The 27,282-nt window shown below is 43.3% G+C and overlaps 1 protein-coding gene across 1 annotated transcript in view; it reads right to left on the bottom strand.

The window, feature by feature from the left end:
• The window catches only part of trpa1b (transient receptor potential cation channel, subfamily A, member 1b), a 150,885-nt gene that overhangs the window by 54,602 nt on the left and 69,001 nt on the right, over positions 1–27,282 (bottom strand). The window contains exons 14-19 of the mRNA XM_078541229.1: positions 26,480–26,594; positions 20,760–20,926; positions 11,219–11,309; positions 6,740–6,799; positions 5,497–5,595; positions 4,246–4,316 (exon numbers count right to left, since the gene is read on the bottom strand). Of these exons, the coding sequence (XP_078397355.1) occupies positions 4,246–4,316; positions 5,497–5,595; positions 6,740–6,799; positions 11,219–11,309; positions 20,760–20,926; positions 26,480–26,594 (603 nt within the window). The remainder of the gene's footprint in view (positions 1–4,245; positions 4,317–5,496; positions 5,596–6,739; positions 6,800–11,218; positions 11,310–20,759; positions 20,927–26,479; positions 26,595–27,282) is intronic.

The raw sequence follows: 27,282 nt of genomic DNA, 5'->3' as shown, positions 1-27,282 counted from the left end.
CCAAGTGACAATCTTAAATTGGTTGTCAGCATAATTCACTGAGGATTATTTAGAAAATGTATTCCAATCTGAGAATAACATCTAATGTTGGACACTGTGGTGGAATCATCCCAGATTTGCAATAAATGCAGTAGTGGGCAGAAAAAAGGATGTTTCACCTGCCGGCCGCAGTGGTGGCATTTCATGCCGTATCGTCTCAATCCCACCTCATTAATTATACATCCCTGGGAAACATGCCATTTCAATGGCGGGCGGGCTCTCAATTGCCCACCACGCCATACCTCGCTGCTTCATCATGCCAGGCCCCATATTTAAAGTACAGGCACATGAACACCTCTCAGTGCTTCCAGCCTAGGACTACTGCAAAGGAGACATGGCCCCGAAAGGCAAGAATACTGCAACCTACCCCACTACCCCCCCAAGTTTAATGACGTGACCCTCAAGCGCATTTTTGGATGCAGTTGAGGCCCGCTGTGATGTCCTCTACCCCCGCTCTGACCACAAGATAGGCAGCAACATCACTAATCCAGCATGGGAGGTGATGGAAGCGGTGGTCAGTGCCAATGCTCTACAAATGAGGACAGCCACCCAGTGCCCGCAAAAGAATGAATGATCTCCCCCATTCTGCCAGGGTAAGTCACTCTTCTCATCAATCTCAACTCACACACTCACAAACCCATCACACATTCAGAGGGATCTCACTCACTGCCAGTTCAAGGGAAATCACCACTCACTCTCTCACGCACACCTTCATTGTCCGCATCCCGTATATGGGACCACTCACCACCCACACATGCCAGGCATACTTATCATCTGGCCTGGCAGGTATCCTGCTTACACTCTCTCCATCTCTATTCATGCAGGACAAGATAGCACACAACAAGAGGGAGAGGTCGCAGACTGCTGGAGGAATGCCTGAAATGAAAATCCTCACAGGCTTTGAAAATAGAGCCATCCAGCTGGCTGGCGAGGATCTGGACCTTTCCTGTGCTGACGGTGAGATTGGCGGTGCTCTACTAAGTGAGGATCCAGCAGTGCAACATCCACCAGACAGCCATGCTGTGAGTGATGTCTCCAGTTGCGCAGTCCCCTGCCTTGCACTAGTTATCTCTCCTTGCTTTTGCAAGCACATCTGGGAAACAGCCAACAGAGTCCTCGACCCATGGCCTCCAGTCAAGCTCTGAAGAAACATCTGAAGAGGAATCTGAAGGCACCTTCATTGAAAACACATCACAGCGCTCACCCACACCCTCCATCAGCACAAAGACACACACCCCGGTGGGGCCTAGCTTTAGAGTAGCCTCAGGATCACAATCTGGTGAGCACATTGCTATGCCTGATCCATAGCAGGTGGTGGCAGGAACCTCCCAGGTCTCCGGCACTCAGAGGATTGATGGAGGCTAAGAATCTAGCTGAGTCCGAGTCAGATGCCGAGCCTCTGGACTTGGTCACACCTTAGTTGCTGGAGCTGCAAAGACAAGCTCGGGAACATCAGGAAGGGATGTCCACTGCACTCCTCAGGTTGCAAAGCACGATGAAGAAGTCCGTCCACCTTCAGACTGAGGTGATAGCGCTGGCATGCCAATGCACTGAAGTCAACGCTGGTAGGATGGTGGCTGCCATGGAGACTTTGGTTCAGAACGTTGTCCCAGCACTGCTGTGCGATCTGAACTCTATGCTAACACCATAGTTGGCCTCCAACAGTGTATACACGAGAGGCAACCCAATCTCACTTCAGCTACCCCTTCTCCCGAAGGAGTCAGCCAGGTCCCCTCAGTCACCCATTGGTGGGAGGAACAGCGGGTGCACATCTTAGGGCCATCCACCCAGGTGACTCCGGAAGTATCCAGCCCAGCCGAATCTCCTCTTCCTGTACCCCAGCAGCTCCAGCTCCACAGGCCGAGGTGGGTGCCACTGCCAAACAGCAGGACCTCAAAAACAGGCTGGAGCCCTGCTCGGCCCTCCAGAGGACACCCACCAAGGCCATCACAGGAAGGGCGTGACAGTCAGCAGGCTGCCTCCACCTCCACTGTGGTTTTCCGGGGAAGCACCAAGATGTAGTGGCAGGGTTAGGAAGGTTAAGAAGATGTAACTCTTTCAGAGTTAAAACAATAAACTAAATTAACACAATAAGGGATAAATCAGTCACAGCCCCTAAGTCAGGTCAGCTGTAAAACCAAGGACAAATTTTAAAGGAAACTTACAAACATTAAACCAAAATGTGATTAAAGGGGTCAACAAAACACCCCAGTCCCCGCGGTGCCCACCGGGCACGGAAGGCCTCGATGGTGCCGGCAGACACCGCGTGCTCCCTCTCCAGGGACACCCGGCCGCGAACGTAGCCGCGGAAGAGGGACAAACAATCGGGCGGGACTCCGCCCTCGATCGCCCGCTGCCTGGACCTGTTATTGGCCAACCTGGCTAGGCCCAGGAGCAGGTTCACGAGGAGGTCCTCCTCCTTCCCGACCCCCTTCCGCACCGGGTATCCATAGATCAGGAGCGTGGGACTGAAGTGCAAACAAAATAGTAACAAAAGGTTTTTTAAATAACTAAAAAGGGAGTGCAGCCTACAACACCCTATGTAAACGTGGTCCATGGACTCCACAAGACCACAAAAAAGGCAGGTGTCTTGGGAGTCCGTGAACCTACACATTTTACGATTGTAAAGAAGATGTAATTGCACAGCCTGGGTATGGGTGTTAATCACTTGTACGTAATGCTCACTATTGTAAATAAATTCCTAAGAATGTCTCGCTACCTATGGCTCCTTGTTTTGATGAGCAGTGTTTGTGTCACTCAGATGGGAAACCTTGGTTCCTGCACAAAATAAAGGCAGGTGTCTCAGTCCAGGGTGTCTTTCCTGTGCTTTGTACAACCTTCAGACCAAATTGATCATCCGGCTTCACACTCTCTGGACACATTTCTGACGTCTGCACTTTGGTGGTGCCCATCCTTGCTGCCAGAATGCCATGAGCAGGCATCACAGTGTTCTGTCATTCTCTCTGTGTGCTCTCAGCACCTTTAAGATTGGGCTGGCCCCATCTCTTCAGCATCTGTGACCAGTGACGCTGTGCTCCTGAAGGGGTCAGGTGCTGAAGGCAGACAAAGGATCAGGTGCATTTAAAGTTTCATGGCTGTGTCTCTATGATATGCCCCTGATTACTGAGCATAAGTGAGCTGCCCTAGGCCAGACAGGAGCCAGACATTCACAGATGCTAAGTGAAGATCTATGGAGTGTCCTCACTACATGTCATCATCATCCTCCTAGAATCAATCGACTATTAGGGCCTCCACTGCATCTCCATGACAAGAGCATTATCGCAATAGGTATGTGCGCTGCCATAAGCCAGACTGGAGTCAAACTTTCACAGATACAATGTGAGGATCTATGGTGTCTCCTCACTACATATTGTCATCATCCTCCACAAGTCTAGCAGTTATGAGAGCCTCCCGATCTTGTCTAGCCAGTGCAATGGCCTCATCGCCATCATCGTTGCCTTCAAGGACCTCCTCACCCTCATCCCCACCCACGTCCTTCTCATTGGAGGAGGCCTCCAGCTCTCCCATCTCCTCCTCAGCCAGCTCCTCTCCCCTTTGCAGTGCCAGGTTGTAAAGGGCGCAGCAGGCATCGACAATGCATGACACCCTCTGCGGGCTATATTGCAGGGCATCGCCAGACCAGTCCAGGAACTGGAACTTCATTTTCAGCATCCAGATGGTTCGCTCCACCAAGTTACGAGTTGCAGCATGAGCCTCATTATACCTTCACTCGGCTGCAGTCTGAGGCCATCGCAGGGGTGACATTACCCACATCCTCTGTGGGTAGCTCTTGTACCTGAGGAGCCATCTCTGCAGCCTCTGTGGACCCTGGAAGATGTCAGGGATCTGTGACTGACTAAGAATGTAGGAGTCATGGACACTCCCTGGGAAATGTGCGAAGACCTGCAGAGTGCATTTGTGGTGGTCGCGCACCAGCTGCACATTCAACCAGTGTCCACTTGCCAACAAATCAGCCCTCTCTTCTCATACAGCATAAAGTTGTTGCTTCCTCTGACATTGGTATTCTTGCAATTGTCCTGATGAGTGCAAAACAAAAATCTTTGACAAAATGTCTTTTATTAGCAACACTCAATTTTGTGTTTAATGATAGTTCTAAGCTTCAGTTAAGAACCTCCAACACATACATGCTAAAGAATTATACCAGGAAACCTTGATAAGCTGTTCTTAATCCAACCCCCTGCATACCATTTCATTTTAAGAAACTGTGTACAAACTGGATGATTCAAAAGTTCTCCTCGATTGAAGTGTATCATAGCCTAAAAAATAAAACAGAAACACCTCAACAGAATCAATTTTAAAAATTAATAAACAGCAGTTACCAAAATGGCTGTTTAAATAATTAGATGAACCGATGCAATTATTCTCTATGATTCATGCCCTGTTTTCCATGAAAGATATGAAGTGTTTACATATGTGACCCATAAGATAAACCTCATATGCTATGCTTGAACTTGCTACCATTACAGATGTAACAGTTACATTAAGTTAGTATTTTCAGAGCTGATTTTCAATGATGATGTGATAAAGAAAAAATTAGACTTCTTGCATGTTTGAAATTTTTACGTAAGATGTGATTTGGTATAGTCTCCAGGTTTACCTGCGAGGATCTTGGGCTAACTGCACCAGCTGTCAAATTCTGGTATGATGTTATGACGGAACAGTTCCAGGTGAGGCAATGCCGCAGCGCAGTCGTAAAGTTTGGTTTTAACATCATGAGCTGAATTTTCAGGCCCCCCACCAATGTCAGAAATGGAGGCAGATGCGGACTGAAAATTGCAAGGCCGGTTGGTGTACTGGCTTCCTTACTGTAGTCACTATGTCAAGTGTTTGGATCCCAGGAAATCCATCCATGTCCAAAAGGCAGGCAAGCAATTAGGCTCATTATGAGCCTTTTTGAGCAGGGATTAAAAAGGCTGACTGAAGTTTTACAATCGGCCTCCAATTTCCCAATGTGTTGAGGGGCCCTATTAACTGCCTTGAGGCGGGCACCCAGGGATAAGCTGGAATGTCAGTGCTCCTGGCAGGCTTCCAGAACCTACTCACAGTAATTAGGACCTATTCAGGTGAAAACTTACAATTGATTGGCACAACCAATTGTGGGACAACACTAGTAACTAGCTTGTAAGCAGATCCACAGCCATGAATAACAACTTTTTGCCTATGGGAATTCAGCTAAGTCTTAACCCATTGTAGCATCTCACCCACAACCATCCACCCCCCCCCCACCCCCCCACCCCTCCCCCCAACCCCCCACCCCACCACCACGCCCCCCAACCCCACACCCCTCTGATTCGATAAGACTTTCTAACTTGTAGAGAAAACAATTGTAAGGCACCTTATCAAGTTTTGCTGAAATCTAACTAGACAATTTTTACTGCGGTGCATTCATTCACTAATTATTATACCTAACTACCAGATATAAAAAGGCACACTTACATTTAAAGCTGTTAGTGGTGTGTATTGAATATTTTTTTCCTCTTTTCGCTGTTTTTTGTATTTAAGTGGACATTGTAAATATCTGAAATCGTATTCAATCTGTATAATAAAATAATATGAAGTCAAAGGTATGTCATGATGATGGGAAATTGTGACTGAGTGAGATCTACCTATAACTTCACCAGCTAACCAAATACACATTGAACTGTTTAAAAAGGGCCTGTTTTTTTCAATAAATCCAAGAAAAATCACAAAAATAGCTGCCACAAGTCACCTGATGTCTGAAATTATAAGTTGACCTTTTCTGGAAAGTTACTATATGGATTGCACTGCTGACATGTTGCTCGTGAAATTCCACACCTAGGGGTGTAAAGGTCCATTTCAAAAAGGGACTCTTGAAAAGAGGGTATTAAAAATGCAAAGTGCTGGATTTTAATCAATTGTAATTCAAGACAATGAGAACTGCTAACCAGCCAGACACTTAACAGGCATACAAAAGCCCCTATGGAAGATGAAATAACCCAATCTCCTGTTGGTTCCTACTATCTTGAAATGTGTCAAAAGTTTCCGAGATGAAAGATCAAAAATGTGATTACTTGTTGTACAGCAATGACTGTAGGACATGTTAATCAAATTCTTTTCTGGGAGTATACAGACAGGAGTTTTAAGAACTGGTTTTGTCAAGCCAGAAACAGAGAGAAAAGAAAAGTCATCTGGAAAATCTGCTGAAGAGAACAGTAAGGATGCTCTCTATCTCTTTCTCTCTCTCTCTTTCTCTAAAGCCAGTATTGTCTCCAGTGAAGAGCAGTTACCTGACCTTCAATCCAACTCTAGGATTTTAAAGGAAATCAGCTTACTTCAACAGCTACAACGTTCAACAATTTATGCCTCAAGGACAAGCACAGGACTTAATCGTATATTCTTTTAACTTCTATTTGGACTCTAACTTTTCTTACTTCTGAGATCTGTGTGTGTCGTCACATTTTTAATTATATTTTCTCGGGTTTAGTAACTAATAAACTTACTATTTCTTTGACTCAAGAAAACCTGGTTTGACTGGCACCTTATTAACAAGCAAATACATTTGGATTGGAAAAGGAATTTATGGGGAAAATAATTTTTTTAAAAACCTTTGTTGCAACCAACTGAGGGAGCTGAATAAAGAGGAACCAGTTCACTCCTCCTCACCCGGTATGGCATCATAATATAGCTGGCCATAGATTCAGGTAAGATGCACACTTACTGAGAAGTTTTTGCTTTTCCTGTCTTCTGATGATTCTGTCATGCATCTGTCCAAAAGGCCCTTAAAATAAATGCAAAAGTCACCCAAAGAAGCTGTAAAAATTTCAAGGTAGCAGCATACAATTACACATGCCATGAGTAACTAAACCTGTAAGAAAGATTAGAGCAATTAGTTTATAAATGAAAGCAATATAAAGAAAGAATTCTAAACAAGTATGATATTGGGGGAGGAAGACAATTCAATAGGGTGGGATAATAAAATAGGAACCTTAGACAAGGTTGAAGTTGAGTAAGAAGGAGAGAAAGGAATGATTAGAATATTATATATCTCAGATGGAGTCAATTGTGTCAAAGTCACAGAACCACAAAATAGCTTTAATTTTGTATTTAATTCATCTTCAGCTGCTTCAAATATTCAAAACTCCATTATGTAACACAAAATCAAAATATGTATCAAATATGTCCATGATGGTTCCCATATTCACCTTGAAGCTAATCTTTGTGAAATAAACTAATTTGATAATTTAAAATATTTTAGAACACACTTTCTATACAATAGTTGTAATTGAATTGGAGCACAGAACATATTCCAATACAGAAATGTTCCCTTATCAAGTCCATTCATGCATCAAATCGATACCATTCTTTGATTCTTGGTTCGTCAATGCATTAAATTTAAAATTTGTGTTCCAATCCCCCATGGCCTCACTCCGCCCTATGTCCATAACCTCCTCCAGCCCTACATTCCTCTGTGATCTCTATACCCTTCCACTTCTGGCCTCTTGTGCATCCCCAATTTCCAAAACCCCTTTCATTGGTGATTGTACCTTCAGTCATTTAGGCTGTAAACTGGAATTTCCTTCCTCTGGTGCTTTACATCCCATTTCTCCTTTAAGACATTATTCAAACCCTAATGCTTTGACCAAGCTTCTAGTCACCTGAGATAATATTACTTTATGTAGCTTGGTGTCAAATTTTGTTTGATAACACTCCTATGCAACACCTTGGGACATTTTACTACTTTAGAGGCACTATATAAATGCAAGTTGTTGTTCTTATCAGCAAGATTCCTGCCAGACATAGACCCCACTGAGAGTCCAGCCCATTTTCCTGGGTTGGGGTTAATTACATATGCTACGTTAGGACACAGTGGTCATGTAACTCTACTTTCAAGAATTCACAGCATACTGCAGCATTTACCTCACTACAGCAGTTTAGAGACTAGCCAGCACCTTCCTCATAGAAATAAGTGTGTCATCTTCAAACTTTGAAATTGTGCCCTGTACATCAAGGTCTATGTCATTAATATATATATCAGGAAAAACAAGGATCCAACACTGAGCCCTGGAGCAGGATTTTCCTGTCAGTGAGCGGGGGATGGGGCCCGCTCACCGACACATAAAATAACGCGCAGAGACATTGGGCGGAACTCCCGATGTCACCGAACCCCATTTAAATTTTCAGGTAGGCGGGGGCTCAGCAAAATCAGCTGTGCGCCCGCCGACCTGTCAATGGCCAAATGAGGCCATTGACAGAATCATTAAACTAATTAATGGACTTGCCCGTCCAACCTTAAGGTTGGCTAACAGGCTGGGAGCCCTGGCAGGCAATAGAAAAAGCATGAAACCTAATCCACAGGCGGGATGAGGTTTCATGTAGGTTTTAAAAAATTTAATTAAAGTTTTTTTAAAAGTTATGGACAGTCCCAACTCATGTGACAGTTTCACATGAGGGGACATATCAGGGAATTTTTTTTTCTATTTTTAATATTTTTGACAGTAGAGCCGATTTCCCTGAGGCAGCACTTAGCCTCAGGGAGATGAGTGTGCTCTTTCGTGCGCATGTGCGAAAGAGCGCACTCTCAGGTTTAGGGATTCCCCCCGCCCGCACAGGGAACACATAGCACTTCCGTGCGGACGACACGCTGGGCGAGCCTTAACTGGCCCACCCAGGTAAAACGGTGGAACGCACTTCAACTTCCCCCTCGACAGGGGGAAAATCCTGTCACCGGGGACCTTCACTACAAACTTTCCTTTAGCTCGAAAAACATCCATTAACCACTACTCTCTGTTTTCTGCTGCTCAGCCAATTCCGTATCTCTGTTGCTACTGTCCCTTTTATTTCATGAACTATAACTTTGCTCACAAGTCTGTTGTGCAGCACTGTATCAAACTCCTTTTGGAAGCCCAGGTATACCACATCAGCAGCATTTCCAACATCAACCCTTTCTGTTACCTCTTCAAAAGACTCCAGCAAATTAGTTAAACGTAATTTTCCCTATTGAATACGTTATCTGTACTTAAAGTTGATAGGGCACCTGGACAAGATGAGATGCACCCAAGGATACAGAGGAAAGTGACAGTGGGTATTGTAGAGGCACTGGCCATAATTTTTCAGTCTTCCTTATACTCAGGGATGGTGCCAGAGGACTGGAGAATTGAAGATGTTACACCCTTGTTCAAAAAAGGGTGTTTTTAGAAACAATAGTTTGGACAAAGTTAATAGTCACGTGGACAAACATGGATTAATTAACGATGGCCAGCATGGATTTCTTAAGGGAAAATCATGTTTAACTAATTTGCTGGAGTCTTTTGAAGAGGAGCAGAGAGGGTTGATGATGGGAATGCTGTTGATGTGGTGTACATGGACCTCCAAAAGGAGTTTGATACAGTGTTGCACAACAGACATGTGAGCAAAGTTATAGTTCATGGAATAAAAGGGACAGTAGCAACAGAGATACAGAATTGGCTGAGCAGCAGAAAACAGAGAGTAGTGGTTAATGGATGTTTTTCGGGCTAAAGAAAAGCTTGTAGTGAAGATCCCCAGGGCTCAGTGTTGGATCCTTGCTCTTCCTGATATATGTTAATGGCATAGACCTTGGTGCGCAGGGCACAATTTCAAAGTTTGAAGATTATACAAAATTCGGAAACATTGGCCAGAGTTTTGACGTCAGCGTGCAGGGACAGGCCAGACACGCCAATGCGTAAAATGACGTGTATGCGCACGAAAGAGCACAGGCCCTGGCTCTCCCTCCTCCCCCCACCTGCACAGGTAGCACTGAGCGCTACTGGCCATGCGTCACGCTGGGCGGGCTTTAATTGGCCCGCCCACATAAAACGGCAGCATGCAGCCAATCGCAGGCGGGGATCGGCTCCACGCCCGCCCCCCCCCCATCCACTCCTCACAGCCCGCCCGACACAGGTAAGTTTCTGGCCATTGTCAACTGTAAGGACATTAGTGTAGAACTTCAACAGAACAATGACAAGTTGGTGGGGTGACCGAGCAGGTAGTAGATGAAGTTGTATGCAGAGAAATGTGAAGTGATTCATGAAAAAACATGGACAGACAGTATAAAATAGGGGTACAACTTTAAAGGAGGTGCAGGAGCAGAGGGACCTAGGTGTATATGTGTATAAGTCATTGAAGGTGGCAGGATAGTTTGAGAACGTGGTGAATAAAGCAAACAGTATCCTGAGATTTATTAATAGGGGCACATAATACAAGAGCAAGGGGGTTGTGTTGAACTTGTATTAGTCACGAGTTCGGCCTCAGCTGGAATATTGCATCCAGTTCTGGGAGCTGCATTTTAGGAAAGTTGTGAAGGCATTGGAGAGAGTGCAGAAAAGGTTCACGAGAATGGTTCCAGGAATGAGGAATTTCAGTTATGAAGATAGATTGGAGAAGTTAGGCCTATTTTTCTTGGATTAAAGAAGGTTGAGAGGAGATCTGAAAGAGGTGTTCAAAATTATGAGGGGTCTGGATAGTAGATGATTAGATAGGGAAAAACTGTTTCCCCTTGTTCAAGGATTGAGAGTGAAAGGGCACAAATTTAAAGTAATTAGTAAAAGAAGCAAAAGTGACATGAGCAAAAACTTATTCATGCAGCGAGTGGCTAGGGTCTGGAATGAAATGCCTGCATGTGTGATGGGAGCAGGTTCAACTGAAGCATTCAAAAAGGAATTGGACTTATTTGAAAAGAAAGAATGTACAGGGTTACTGGGAGAAGGTGGGAGAATGCAACTAGGTAAGTTGTTAATTTGGAAAGCTGGTGCTGACACGGTGGGCTGAATGGCCTCCTTCTGCATCTTAACAGTTCTGTGATTCTGTGATACTTAGTCTGTTCACATGGTGACTACCCCAATGACCCTGCATAATCTTGCATGGTCATTGACCAAGATCAAGGCTCTGCATAACCTTAGCACAATGGCGGGACTCCAGCTCCCAAGCAATCTCACGCTCACTAATCTTGTAAATATTGTAAGGCATGGAAGAATTAAACATTGAGATACACATGCAAATTTTTAGCATGCATTTTGTTAATTAACTAAAACAATTTGGTACTTACAGAAGAAAACCATGCTCCACCTTTGGGGAACCAAAAGCAGCAACAAAATGATCTGAAATTCTTTGTTAAAATCATTACAAACAGCCTAACCCATTCATATTGTATTTCTTAAAACCATTACAGAAATTAACTTACTCTGAAAGCTTCTGGGAGGTGTTCAATCAACTCCAGTACTGGGCATTGCATGGGGGAGCCATGAAGAAAGACACCCGTAGCCTCAGCTAGTCTAAACACAAAGGGTTAGAACATTAATAGTTAAGTCCCTGGCAGAATGTTAGGTGTTCTATGTGCACCTTTGAGTTTATTTATCAGAGGATGGTTTTGCTTCACCTACCTGGAGGGACGTCCCTCATGAGACTCCTGTATATGTTCTTGTAGCATCTTATTTTAGCGTCGGTGCTATCAATTATCCTTCCCGCTCCTCCCAATGCTCTCTTCCAGTCACAAAGAAATGATTTACTGCACTACATTCTACTTGCAAGATTTTCAGCCCCATATGGGACAAGCACAGAGATTGGTGAGAGCAAAATTAAGGGCCACTGGCTAGCATGCTAGTTTGTTAGCTCTATCCTGCCCCCGGGTTATTTTCCTGGTGACAGGGCTACTTACCTGCAAGCGGTGGGTAGCCAATTAAGGATAGTTCAAGCCTAAAGAGGCCTATTGTCAGAGGCCAACTGGACTAGGCCAGCCCCTTACCTAAAATGGCAGGCTGCTGCTTCTTCCAAGCTGGAGGGCCTCCTATTGGTCCCCCAGCTTCAGAACCTGTCCACCATCCTTAATTGGGCAGGGAACCCATCCTCTGGTCATTACTTGGCCAATTCCAGAAAATCACTGCTGGGTGACTTTTTCCCCACACAGTGCAGGGTTGTGACCTCCATTTGACCCTGACACTGGGACCCTGACACAAGGGGCAAAGTCCTGCCTGTAGCTTCTATGCCTCTTCATGCACTCTCTGACAAACTGCTTCATATGTTTTCAAAAGCCTTCAACTGGGTACGCACTAAACTGCTTCACTTTTCTTGCAGAAAATGCTGGCACAGGATCAGAGAGAGGCCTCAAACAGAGGAGGAGGACCTCTCACAGCACTACTAATGGAGGACATGGCCATCAACATCATCGAGAAAGAAAAACAGCACTGTATATGCTGAGGTTGGCACAATACGATCCTTGTGTTAATTTTATATTAAATTGAATGTTTAATTGTATTCAGGTATTGGGCAAAAACTGAGGATTCACATAGGTGCAGACTAAAACTGTGGATGCCGGGTTTATTTTCTGCTTTGTTTTCTCTGTTAATGTGAGGTGCAAATTTGTAATGTGTATCCCTGAAAATAAAAGCTTATAAACTATGTAAGGATTATGGTCCAGTCCTATCCTTCATCACCTGGTTTTCTAGAATAGAACATGGCAGCAGAGGATGGCTGCCTGAAGGTGAAGGTTGGAAACTAGGTAACATATTTTTCTGCTCTCTCGATCATCAACAAAGTGATGGAAGGTGTCATTGACAGTGCTAGCAAGCGGTATTTACTCTACAATAACCGGCTCACTGATGCTCAGTTTGGGTTCTGAAGGGCCATTCAGTTCCTGACCTCATTACAGCCTTGGTTCAAACATGGACAAAACAGCTGAACTCAAAAAGTGAGGTGAAAGTGACTCCCTTGACATCAAGGCAGCATTCGACCAAGTGTAGCATCAAGGAGCCCTAGCAATACCGAGGTCCATGGGAATCAGGGGCAAAACTCTCCACTGGTTGGAGTCATACCTAGCACAAAGGAAGATGGTTGTGGTTGTTGGAGGTTAATCATCTCAGTCCCAGGACGTTACTACAGGAATTTCTCAGGGTAGTGTCCTGTAGGCCCAACCATTTTCAATTGCTTCATCAATGACCTTCCTTCCATCAAAAGGACAGAAGTGGGGATCTTCTCTGATCATTGCACCATGTTCAGCACCATTCGTGACTCTGCAGATACTGAAACAGTCCATGTCCATATGCAGCAAGATCTGGACGACATTCAGACATGGGATGGTAAGTGGCAAGTAACATTTGTGCCACACAAGTGCCAGGCAATGACCATCTCCAGTAAGAGAGAATCTAACTATCTCCCCTTGACATTCAATGGTATTACCATCGCTGAATCCCCCATTATCAATGTCCTGGGGGTTATCATTGACCAGAAAATGAACTGGGCCAATCATATAAATACTGTGGCTTACAACAGCAGGTCAGAGGTGGGTAACTCACGTCGTGCCCCTTCAAAGCCTGTCCACCATATACAAGGCACAAGTTAGGAGTGCGATGGAATACTCTCCATTTTCCTGGATGAGTGCAGCTCCAACTGGAAGCTCGACACCATCCAGGACAAGCAGCCCACTAGATTGGCATCCCATCCACAAACATTCACTCCCTCCACCACCAACACGCAGTGGCAATAGTGTGTACCATCTACAAGATGCACTGCAGCAACTAACCAAGGCTCCTTAGACAACACCTTACAAACCTGTGACCTCTAACACCTAGAAGGACAAGGGCAGCAGATGGATGGGAACATCACTACCTGCAAGTTCCCCTCCAAGACACATACCATCCTGATCTGGAACTATATCACTGTTCCTTCGCTGTCGCTGAGTCAAAATCCTGGAACACCCTCCCTAACAGTACTAAGGGTGTACCTTTCCACATGGACCGCAGCGGTTCAAGAAGGCGGCTCACCATCATTTTCTCAAGGCTAATTAGAGATGGGCAAAAAATCTGGCCTATCCCACATACTGTGAAGAAATAAATTTTAAAAATTTTAAATCAATGAACAGTCATCAACCTGAAACTTTAACTCCTTCAATGTCCTTCAAGCACCAGCAAAAACGTATATTATTTGGTATGGATAGTGTGTTCGAGTGATCAACACAGTGATTCACAGAGTACAAGTGAACAGAAACAGACACAGATGGAAAAATAAACCAAAAAATAATTCACCAGGTGGCATGCTCACATCCTAGCTCTGCTAAAGAGGACAGAAGTGCACTCTTTACGGGGTCATTTTTTAAGAGAAAAGTGCTTTCTGGGCATTGCCATTTCTGCAATGTATTCAGGGAGCTACACAATATGTGAGACAATGTGGAAGAGTCAAGAATCAACTTGTGATGGCTTTGCACTCTTAGCATTAAAACTCTGGAGTCAACCATTGAGTGTGTAGGTACTTCAATAGATGCTGCATTCTGACCTTCTTTGCAGGATTCACTGGCCCGAGGGGAGCCATACATGCTATGGACTCCACATTCCACCTTTAACAGGCTGGGAGACTGAATAGATGTGAGTTTCATGTCTAATCATGGATGTTCTGGAGTTTTTCTGTAGCTCAGATGTGTTGAACCAAAGGGCAATCGTGTAATAGAAGGGAACGTGTTGCTCTTTCTCAGGATAATAGATACCCTGCTTAACTAATGTCCACCCTGGTGTCAAACATGACATCTGGCCCAGATTGATCTGTCTGATGGCAAGTTACTGCAGTTTGCAGCCAAATTCTCCCAGGCCTGAGGTCCTAGTGGTTGCCAACCTTGTACATCTCAAGAGCCCTCGAATGAACTACAGCAGCCCTTCCATCTTCCATGGTTCAGCTACTGAGAAATCACCTCATTGGTGCATTAGACTATGTAAAGACCACTTAAGATGGGCACTAGAGCTTCATGCCAGGCTGTTAATATTTGCGTACGTAAAATTATACTGCTTTTTGAAATCTGTGTTTGTCGAGTGTTCCAGTAGTAGCAGGTTGCATTGCAATATCAAAGAAAGAAAGACTATCAGATGACATGAATATAATACTGATCTCTGACTGTTAATGCAGAGGACCAGTAATTGTTCAGCTTCCCAAGAGCTCCAGTCACAGGCAATCATTGGAGCCCTTCTCCTTCCTTGCTATCATTTTATTTTCATCTCCCTCACTATTTGAAGGTCCTTCTCGAAGGTGGCTCCATGTGTTAGTTCCTCAACAGAGCAAAGTTATGCAGCACACTGCAATTTTATGGTGCAGCCTTTATGGACTGTATTTCTGGGAAGCCACCAGATCTGTCCATGGAGTACCATTGTTGCTAGAGGGCTCAACTAATCTGCTCAAAGAGGACTCTAGCTGACCCTTGCATCTGATTGTAGCCCTTTTCAACTACTTAAGCAGGTTCCGATGAGGAGTCATGAACCAAATATGCTGAGAATAGCCCTTGTCCTCAACTAGCCAACCTGTCACAGCTGTGCAGAGGCAGAGACGGAGGATGTCGCAATATAAAGATGTCATGACAAATGTTGGGAAGGTATCTAACAAAACTGCATGATGCACTGCTGGTGACCATACAACACTTGTACATTAATGGAGTGGAAGCCGTGGCAATTCATGAAGGCAATATGGGTGCAGTCATTAGATCTTAGATATGAGGAGCCTACAACTTGAACGAAAACCAATGCCCTAATCTTGGTCATCTGCATAATGGGAACATGGACTGCAGCCTGACTGATGTTACCGATCCCCAGTGATAGCCTGGAAAGAACTTGAGGCAAAGAAGTTCAAGAAGTGATGGTGACTGCAACAGGAAAATGAGTACTCTGCCAACTGGCTTCAGGTTTGTTGCAGGAGGAGACACACCTCCCAGCCCCACAACTTTTACCACTGAGAATAACAGTAGAAATATCATAGGAGTACCATCTTTATTATTCCTCATCATCCTGATGGTCACATGTTACTATTCCTTCATCATCACCCTGAAATTCCCTCTCTATCACCATGACAGAAGCACAGGAAATGCTACAGCAGTTCAAGGAGAAAGCTCACCACCACCTTCAAGGTGATTAGAGATAGAAAACAAATGCAGCTTTGTTTATATCACCCACATCCCACATAGAAACTTTAAAAATTTAAGGATGCGCATTCATTAAAGAATTCTGAAACAGAATTCAGAAGTATTTGATTGGCTAATAGATACTTTTTAAATATATAGAAGCATAAAATAAACATCAAGCAATATTTCAAGCACTGCATAACTTAAGCACATTTGTCAATAAATAAATAAATAATGGACTGCTTCAGTACCTGACGAATCATGAATAGTGCTGAACATTACGCAATCAACAACCGAACATCCCCGCTTCTGACTTTATGATAGAAGGAAGGTCATTGATGAAGCAGCTGAAAATGGTTGGGCCTAGGACACTACCCTGAGGAAGTGCTACAGCAATGTCATGGGGCTGAGATAATTAACCTCCAAAAACTACAACCATATTTCTTCTGTGCTAGCTATGACTCCAATTAGTGGAGAGTTTTTCCCCTAATTCCCACGGACTTCAGATTTACTCAGGCTCTTTGATGCCACACTCAGCGAAATGCTACCTCACTGTCACCTGCCCAAATTACTATAACCATTACTTTTCTGTAGGTACTATTTCAAAAGTGCCCTAGTGCAGACATATTTTCTGGTTCTATCAAAATTACAAAATTACTCTGAGCATGAAGTGACAACTTGACAATATTGTTGAGTTTGTTGATGCTGATAGAGTTAGCATTTAAATCCATCTCTCATTTTGCACATGTAGTGCATTGATAATGCTGATTTGTAACTAGTGTCTATAGACTATTTAAACTCATAGCAGGCAGGTCAACAAGATAGGTGACCAAATAGTTTGACTGTGCTGAGGATACCATTTCACTCAAAACGTCACTTGTGCTGCTACATGGCTGGAATAGACGGTGAGGAAAAGTAAAAGGTAGTCTGCATAGTAAGGTAAATAGAAGGTACACAGTCAAGCCCAGCCTGTACCCACTACAGCCAGAGCTACTTGATAATGATGAAGCTCAGGTTAAGTTAGGAGACTGGTGTCTTATCTGCTGAACAAAGATCTGCAGGCAAATGAAACATCAATGCAGCAGCTCCACTACAAGAATTATCAATGACCATACAACTGGGTCCCTGAAGCAATGCTTCAGTTATTTTGCCTAATCAAAGGTTCCTTATTTCATCATCTCAATATTTAGAACGATCGCCATCTGGTACATTCTAAACAAATTTTGTCTTCAAAGAGGTTTGACCATGGAGAAAAAAAAGAGTAGAATCCAGAATGCATGGCAGAGGAGAAGGTCAAAGTGAGGATATTCAACTATGGAGACGTCAGTATTTTTCAGGTCAACCCCATGATCTCCTTGAAGAGAAAATCTTCAAATTCAATTAATTTTCACGTGTTATCTGACCTGAGCAATAGCCTCATGCATACTATTACTCAGGAGGCAGTGTCTTCTTTGTCTGACATTCCATATTGCCCACAAGAAATAAAGAAGAAATGTTGGCTGGAGGTTTCTTAGTTGAATAGAGCTAAACCGTGCTTCAATGGCTGTTGATCCCATTGAGAAAGGTCATAACATCAGACAGCATCTAGGCCTGGATGTCAGAATCTGTTCTCTGTAACTTGTCTGTCACCGCCACCTTCAAAATAATGCATCATAAAAGACTGTGCACAACCTTTTCCAAACAATGTTTGAAATAGCACCTTGTGGAGGCGACTAAGTTCTCAACTTACATTTGTGCCATGCATGACAAACCCTTCAAGGAAAGTGAATAAAATTAAAGAGTGCCATTACTTTTGGCATCCTCCTGATGTCAACAATCTTGTTCCTCCTTTGTAAATAGGTAAGAAGGAATAAGGTGATTCCATTGGCTCAGTAAGTGAACTCCTTCCATGCAACTTGGACCTTGAAATTTTACTGGATGATGGCCTTCCTACCTAAATAGAATGAACCTTATTTGTTTCACTCAGAAGGAGCAGGTGTTATCTACAGGTCTGCACTTTGGTACTGTGAACATTCAAGCAATTGTCGGTCACCACCACAACTTTCCTTTTAATGGCAGGCTGTGTCCTTTAACAGCCATTCTAGTGCTGGATTTTGTGAGCCCCAGCCAGGTGTGCTGCAGTTAAGCTCTCTGGAAAAGCTTTTTCTGTGCTTGTAGGCCCGTTCATAATAGACAGAAGAGCATATAATGGAAAGATTATTGCGTCTTGCTCTCTGCTCCATGGCTACAGATCTACCCAAAAGTCTGGTCAGCTGCCATGAAAGTATAATATTTTTTATAATATTTTTCTGGTTTATTGTAAAGTAGGTTTATGGGGCTAAGTAATTGAGTCAGTCTGTGTGTGATTTAATTTCATTTGGAGTCAAGTAGACTGTACACTTTAACTCATCAAAAAAAGCTAGGTGCTTGACATGCTAATGAGTAAACATGGATGCTGGCTTAGCATGTAAGGTGTGAAGGGAATTTGCATTTTTAGATAGATGAAGGGAGATTTGGATTTTAAAGCGATTTGAGTCCGTTTACAACTAGCCAGATAAGCAAGGCTAAGGAATGTGTTCATTTTCCCAAGGGTTACTGACAATATATAGTGACAACATGAAAGTTTTTATGTTATGAGGGAGATATGGTTTCAAAGACATATGGAACAATATAATTTACATATTAAAAGAGAGGGAAACAGATGTAAAGGAAAATGAGGCTGTGTGTCAGGAGAAGGCTTTGTGAGATCTAACAGAAGTATGTGAAGTAGCCTTAATGAAGCCTCCAGTGTTTGTGCATAAGTCTGCTGTCTACCAAAACTAAAGTTGGAGAGAAGTATTTGGAATTCCACTGTCCAGGGTATTGTGTTAATTTGCTGAATCTGTTTAAAATCTAAAATCTATTTTTGGGCTGTTGTCTTAAAGGGGTGTAACTGGGAGTGAGGTTAATTAGGAATTTTAGGAATTATTATAGTAATAATTGTAATCTTATGTATGTGCTTGATATCTTTTATCTTGTTAATAAATGTTTTAATTTATTTTTTTTAATCGCTAAAAGTCTTGGTGGACTTGTTGCTTCTGAATTCAGTGCATGCATCTGGAAATAAATACAAATTGCAAAACCATTGTGGTGGCACGATCAAGTTTCCCTCATGGATTTGGTCCGCCTGGCACACGTCATCTGCCGCGTCATAACATCAGCTCAAATCATTTTTTGGAGGAGTACTTTATGTTTCTCTTTGGTCTGCAGAGTTTGCCGTGCATGGAAAAATGCTTATCAAAAAAAGGTACAAGTAGAGTTCCCAGGGCCAAAAATATCAACAACCCCTGCAGACCTTTAAAAGGACAGGAGCCCCCACAGCAAATAATTAGCTGCTGGATGGGCCTAAAATGTGATCAGGGTCCCCCTAAATGGCCGAGATGGGATTGTCTCAGGCTTTCAGGCCAGTAATCGTAGCTCCCAGTACTCTAATAAATTCCAGCACTAGAAACGTGAGCCTTTCTACAATTATCTAGTCCCAGTAAGTACTGTATGTTTGTTTCATGCAGATATATTATCTGCTGGGTTCAACATGGCAAGAATTTTTTTAAAGTCCGTTCTCCGAATGCGTGTGTTGTTTGCAAAGCCAGCATTTACTGCCCATCCCTAGTTTCCCATGAGAGGTGAGTCTTCTTCTTGATCCATTAGAGAGAAAGCATTCCCATCATGCTTTCTTCAGTTGAGGTTTTATCGTAAATATGTAAATAACTTGCAAGTTTTTATATGGACAACTGTAGACATTCCCTCTAACTGTGGCAGATAACATCATGTGACAGCACCTTACATATTGCAGAACATAAAGGGACCTATATTTGCACTTCAACTTGCTAACAAAAAGGTAATGCAACAAATCTTTGTGTGTGATATTGGGTTGAATTTTCACTTTGGGGCAGGAAACAGGCATCTGAGCAGTTTTCGGGTCCCAAAGCCATGCCTGGGGAGAAACAGTTAATCTTTGGGATGTTGATGGAGGTCTCCCCCCACCTTCCCCCCCAACCCCACCCAACCCCACAACTTAATTGGCATGGATACCATCCATTTAAGGGTATTGGTGGGCAGGCCTTCGAAGCTGGAAGGCCAATTAGAAGCCTTCGCCAGTTTAAGAGGGGCGGTAGCCTACAGTTAAATATAAGTAAGTGAGAGGGTTCTTCAATACCGTGGTGCCTTCTCACCAACTTTTTTAAAATTTTAATTATAAAGCAGAAAAAACAGCCAGGCCCCCACAATGGGATGTGGGGTGGGGAAGCCACTCTTACAGGAAAATCTTTGACCCGCACCCAGGCAGGAAGGGAAGTCCTCTATACCTGCCTGGAACACTGCCCCCTCCCCATTCTGCGGCAGGGTGCATACCTTCAGACACTTAAACTGCACCCTTCACCCACCCCCATTGCATTGAAAAACTGGATTGCCACCTGGAAAATCTCATTCAGCCAAGGTTCTTAATGAGCTTAATTGGCTACCTGCCTCCTAAGGGTGGGCAAGGCTGCTGGTCCCAAATCCGGCTCAGCAAAAATGGCCAACACTGGCAACATGGTCAGCAGTAGGGCATTCTGGCAGCATTGGCATCCACCTCCATTCCAGGCCTCAGCAGGCACTGAAAATTCCCATCATTCCCTGTTGGTATACAGCCTAAAATCTGTCTGGATTGATTCATGATTTAACATTTAAGAGATTTTCACATAATTAATTTGTTGACAATTTTACATTTGTCTTTTTTTATGTATTTTCAATATATTGTGAGTTTAATCCTACAGACCTTTTAAGTAGTCAAGCCTCTTCCAGAAAATATATCGGAGCCCACTTAAGTACAGTAATAGTTGCAACATGCTATTCATACCTGTCACTTTGAATAATAGCTAAAATAGCACCCTTTCTTTTATTGTGAATTGCCTCATGGAAAAAGGAAGCTTCATTCTTATTCAGTGTTAGAGCAGCTCCCCGGGATAGCAGCAGACACACAGCATCACTGTGTCCTTCTCTTGCAGCCAGATGGAGGGCAGTGTTCTTTGGAATAAATTACAAAAGAAACTTCTGACAGACAGTTCACCAAACATGAGAAAAACACAGACCTACATTTCATAACTTGAATGAATAACTGCTTTGGGTTTATAAAATGCTTAAGGCTTTTATTTGATGTACCATAATTTCAAAACCTTATGTTGTTTTCTCCCCTGACTCTCAATAATAGCTACTGATGGTCAAACGTGAAATAATTGGATCCTGCAGATTTATTGCTAATAAAATCAAGTTAACTCCATTTGTGACAGCACTACTTTGACTCAGCTGTACACAGAATACTTGTGTATTTTTTTTTTAGCGCCTAGACTTAATGCTGGAGCTGAAACTGACCCTTCTGTGAATCAGTAACCACATTGGCAGAGGGAATAAACTGTATGTTTAAAATTATTGTCAGATTGATTCAGTAGAAATGGAACAGTAAGAAATCCACAGAGATTTTAATCACACTCTCAGCCTGTTGCATTAAGAGGGCTGTGTTAAAATCGTCTGTTGTATCTCAACACGCAGAGGATTTAATATAATTTAACTCTTTTATTTAAATTAAAGCAACACCTTTGGTTAAATACCCCATGTACCGAAACAAAAATAATCACAAATCAGTTTATCTTTTTTACACGAGATGTAAATAAATTATAACTGGATGAATTAAGAACCCAGAAACTGTGTTGGAGTTAGAGTTCTGCCATAAGCACTTTGTTATTTATGTCCACAGCGACACAGTTCCATTCTTCCAATTAAAAATCTGCAATCTGGTTACTTTGACCACTTGCTGATTTTATTTTACCCCTACTTAATCAGTCAATGACTGAACACACTGCTAACAACATTAATGTAAGTTTTAATGTTCTTCCGAAGGGTCATGAGGACTCGAAACGTCAACTCTTTTCTTCTCCGCCAATGCTGCCAGACCAGCTGAGTTTTTCTAGGTAATTCTGTTTTTGTTTTAGATTTCCAGCATCCGCAGTAGTTTTTTGTTTTTATTAATGAAAGTTTAGTTCATTTAGATTACATTCCTTTGTTAACCAAACAAGTGGTTATTTATGCTGTTTGTGCTAGTATTTAAATAACTAACAAAGCAATGTCAGATGAAGTCATTAAGTGGTTCTTAATAGCACCAATACTAATTCTGGCCTCATGCCCCATGTAAAAATAATACCATCTTATTATTTGTTTAATCTCCTTTGAGGTATTGGCAACATTGTGAATGAAAAATGAAGACTGTGATGCCAGATGCAATACAGGAAGAGGAATAGGAGGAGGGATTGCATCTAGAAACATAGAAAATAGGAGCAGGAGTAGGCCATTTGGCCCTTCAAGCCTGCTCCACCATTCAGTGTGATCATGGCTGATCCTCTATCTCAACGCCATATTCCCGCTTTCTCTCCATACCCCTTGACACCTTTAGAGTCCAGAAATCTACCTATTTCTTTATTAAACATATTCAGTGACTTGGCCTCCACAGCCTTCTGTGGTAGACAATTCCACAGGTTCACCACCCTGAGTGAGGAATTTTCTCCTCATTTCAGTCCAATATGGCCTACTCTGTATCCTAAGACTGTGACCCTTTGTTCTAGGCCACCCCCCAGCCAAAGGAACCATCATCCATGCATTTTGTCCAGCCCTGTCAGAACTTCATATGTTTCAATGCGATCTTATTTTATTCTTCTAAACTCCAGTGAATACAGGCCTAGTTGACCCAATCTCTCCTCATACGATAATCCTGCCATCCCAGGAATCAGTCTGGTGAACCTTCACTGCACTCCCTCTATGGCAAGTATATCCTTTCTTAGGTAAGGAGACCAAAACTGCACACAATACTCCAGGTGTGGTCTCACCAAGGCCCTGTACAGCTACAGTAAGGCATCCTTGCTCCTGTACTCAAATCCTCGTGCAATGAAGGCCAACATACGATTTGCCTTCTTAACTGCTTGCTGCACCTGCATGTTTGCTTTCAGTGATGGGTGTACAATGACACTCAGGTCCCTTTGTATGTCAATGTTTCCTGTCTACCACCATTTACATAATGCTCTGTCATTCAGATTTTCCTACTGAAGTGGATAACTTGACATTTATTCACGTCATACTGCATCTGCCATGTATTTGTCCACTCACTCAACTTGCCTAAATCACTTTGAAGCCTCTTAACATCCTCCTCACCACTCACATTCCCACCTAGTTTTGTGTCATCAGCAAACTTGGAAATATTACATTTGGTTCCCTCATCCAAATCATTGATATATATTGTGAATAGCTGGGGCCCAAGTACTGATCCCTGCAGTAACTCACTAGTTACCACCTGCTACTCTGAAAAAGACCCATTTATTCCTACTCTCTGTTTTCTCTCTGCTAACCAATTCTAAGTCCATGCCAATATATTACCCTCAATCCCATGTGTTTTAATTTTTCCCACTAACCTCTTATGCGGGACTTTATCAAAAGCTTTCTGATAATCCAAATACACCACATCCACTGGTTCTCCCTTATCTATTCTACTAGTTACATCCTCAAAAAATTCTAGTAGGTTTGTCAAACATGATTTTCCTTTCATAAATACATGTTGACTTTGTCTAATCCCGTTGATATTTTCTAATTGCCCTGTTATCACATCCTTTATAATAGACTGTAGCATTTTCCCGACTACTGATGTTAGGCTAACCAGTCTGTGATTCTCTGTTTTCTCCCTCCCTCCTTTTTTAAATAGTGGGGTTACATTTGCCACCTTCCAATCTGCCGGGACTATTTAGAATCCATAAGGCAGAATTTTCTTCCTACTGGGCGGATGGGCCCGACCCAATCTCCGGCGGGCGGGAGGCGATCCCCACCGGAGAAGCGGGCCCCACCGCCATTTTAAGTGGGCGGGCCTGTGCAGGCGGGGGGGGTGGGATTCTCCAAATGTGAGAGTGCGCTCTTTCACACATGCGCACGAAAGAGCGCACATCTCCCTGAGCTAAGTGCTGCCTCAGGGTAATCGCTGAAAGTTGTACAAACATTAAAAATAGAAAAAGAAATCCTTAATCAGCTGTGCCCCCGCCTTCCTGAAAATTTAAATGGGGCGGGATGACATCGGGGGATCCCACATCATTTTACGTGTTGGCGAGTGAGCCCCGTCCCCTGCTCGCCGACGGCAAAATTCAGCCCATACAATTTTGGAAGATGACATCCAAAGCATCCACTATTTCCCATGGCTACCTCCTTTGGTACCCTGGGATGTAGATTATCAGGCCCTGGGAATTTATCGGCTTTTAGTCCCATTAATTTCTCCAGCACTATTGTTTTACTAATATTAATTTCCTTCAATTCCTCCTTCTCTCTAGATCCTTGGTTCTTCAGTATTTCTAGGAAGATATTTGTGTCTTATGCCGTGAAGGCAGAACTAAAGTAGCTGTTTAATTGCTCTGCCATTTCCTTGTTCTTCCATTGCAGACTGTAAGGGACCTACATTTGTCTTCACTAATCTTTATCTTTTTACATACTTATAGAAGCTTTTACAGTCTGCTTTTATGTTCCTTGCAAGTTTACTCTCGTACTCTATTTTTCCCATCTTGATCAACCTCTTTGTGCCCCTTTGCTTAATTCTAAACTGTTTTTAACTCTCAGGCTTGCTGCTTTTTCTAGCAACTTTATATGACCCCTCTTTGGATCTAACACTATCCTTAAATTCTTTTGTTAACCATGGTTGGTCAACTTTGCCTGTTGTGTTTTTGAGCCAGAAAGGAACGTATAATGTTGCAATGCTTGCATTTGTTCCTTAAATATTAGCCATTGCCTATCTACCGCCATGCCTTTTAATGAAGTTCCCCAATCTATCATAACCACCTCACCTCTCATATCTTCGTAGTTTCCTTTGTTTAAATTTCAGATTGGACGACTTCATTTTTCATCCTAATGAAGAATTCTATCATGTTATGGTCACTTTTCCCTAAGGACTCCGTACAACAAGAGCATTAATTAACCCCTTCTCATTGCACAATACCAAATCTATGATAGCCTGTTCTCTAGTTGGTTCCTCAACATAAAAAACCATCTCGTACACAACTCCAGGAATTCATCCGCCACAGTATTATTGTTAATTTGGTTTGCCCAGTCTATATGTAGATTAAAGCTACCCATGATTACTGTAGCACCCTTGTTACATGTATCTCTAATTTCTTGTTTAATGCCACCCCCTACCTTACCTCTACTGTCTGGAGGCCTGTAGACAACCCCCACTAATGTTTTCTACATCATGTTGCTTCTTAGCTCCACCCAGACTGATTCTACATCTTGATTTTCTGGGCCAATATCCTCTCTCTCTATTGCACCGACTTTATCCTTATCTAACAGCGCCACACTACCTCCTTTTCCTTTCTGCTTGTTGATCCTAAATATCGAGTACCCTTGGATATTCAGTTCCCAGCCTTGGTCACCCTGCAGCCACGTCTCCATAATCGCAATAACATCATACCCGTTTACATCTATTTGGACTGTTAATTCGTCTATCTTATTGCAAATGCTCCCTGCATTCAGATACAGTGCCTTTAGACTTATCTTTTTAACATTTTTACACATTTTTTGTATTACGGCCCTATTGCTGCTAGCCCTTGTTTCCTCTGCCTTCCACTTTTGCTATTTACTTTTCTAACTTCATTTTGTTTCCCTCTCTTATGTCTCCCTGCTTAGGTTCCCATCCCCCGGCCACTCTAGTTTAAACCCTCCCCCACAGTACTAACAAATACCCCTGCGAGGGTATTGGTCCCAGTCCTGCTGGGGTGCAATCCGCCCAGCTTGTACAGGTCCCACCTTCCACAGAACCAGTCCCAATGCCTCAGGAATAGAAATTCCTCCCTCCTACACCATCTCTCCAGCCACATCTCTTCTCCTATTCCTGATCTCACTACTATGTGGCACTGGGAGTAATCCTGACAGGTAATCTTTTGAGGTCCTGCTTTTTAATTTATTTCCTAGCTCCCCATATTCTGCTTTTAGGACCTCATCCTTCTTTTTACCTACGTCGTTGGTACCGATATGGACCCATGGCCTCTGGTTTTCACACTCCCCCTTTAGAATGTCCTGCAGCCGTTCAGTGACATCCTTGACCCTGGTGCCAGGGAGGCAACACACCATCCTGAAGTGACGTCTGTGGCTGCAGAAATCTGCAACTGTTTCCCTTACGATAGAATCTCGTATCACTATTGCTTTCCCACTCTTTTTTTCTCCCCCATTGTGCAGCTGAGCCACTCATGGTGCCACGGACTTGGCTCTTCCTGCATGCCTTTGAGAAACCATTTCCCTCAGCAGTATCCAAAATGGAAAATCTGTTAGATAGGGAGCTGGATCCAGGGGACTCCTGCACTACCTGCCTAGTGGTGGTCACCCATTCTCTTTCTGCCTATGCACTCTTTACCTGAGGTGTGGCCTAACTTGTTGAACAGGAGATTCAGGTCAGTGTCAGCTTGGACTATGTAAACAAGGAATTCAATAAGTGAAGAACTATTGGTTTTACAGAGCACAGGCAGTGGTCAAATAACCCGCCTGTTGAAATGAAATGTATTCACCTACCCCATTCTCATCCACCCTGTTGATCAGTGTTACATTAGTTTGTAATAATACTTCCATTGTCTGAGTATATCCTCCAGAAGCAGCGTAATGTAAACTTGTCCAACACTTGTAATCCCTTCAAAGATTAAAATGAAAAGTGAAAAATTAATTTTGGAAAACTCCTGGACTGAATTTATATCCATGGAACATATTGATCTCAATATTTACAGGAAGGTGCAGGTGAAGCCGGGGACTCTGAAATCCTATAAATTTTAAATGGCAGGACATCATTAACATCTTGTGGCTCTACTTTCCACCCAGCAGCCAGCCAATTAGACAGCCTGGCCAGAGGGTGTGAGCAACACCAGGGGCAGGAGACCATGGTTGGTGACCATTGAGGGTGGGGAGCTGTGGGCAATTGGGTGGGGGCACGGGGAGTTCCAGTCAGAAATTGGGAAGTGGGGAGGTCGGCAAGTTCCAATTGGTGATCAGAAGTTAGGAAGGCCTGCAACAGGGAAGTCTGGAGGGTAAGGCTCCAGTTCAGATTTGGGGGCGGCGATGGCTACCATAAGGGAGCTGTGGGGAGCACTCTTGCACCTCCTGGCCCACGAGGCTGAAAGAGCCACTCAACTTAATTTTTAGCCAGACTCCCAATTGAACTGTAGGAGCCAATGCAAATCTTTTAGCAAGTGCCCTGTCTCTCCATGGTGGGATATTTCGACAGGCCAATACTCTGCACAGTATAGATGGTGAAGAGTGCAAAGGAGATGGGGTCCACAAATTTAATTTTTTAATCCTCGTGCCCCAGCCCTCTCCTACCCATC

This window comes from Cetorhinus maximus, chromosome 4 (assembly GCF_964194155.1).
Source record: "Cetorhinus maximus chromosome 4, sCetMax3.hap1.1, whole genome shotgun sequence".
Taxonomy (NCBI): domain Eukaryota; kingdom Metazoa; phylum Chordata; class Chondrichthyes; order Lamniformes; family Cetorhinidae; genus Cetorhinus; species Cetorhinus maximus.
Note: the sequence above shows the minus strand (reverse complement) of the source record. Positions and strands in the feature narration are given on the sequence as shown.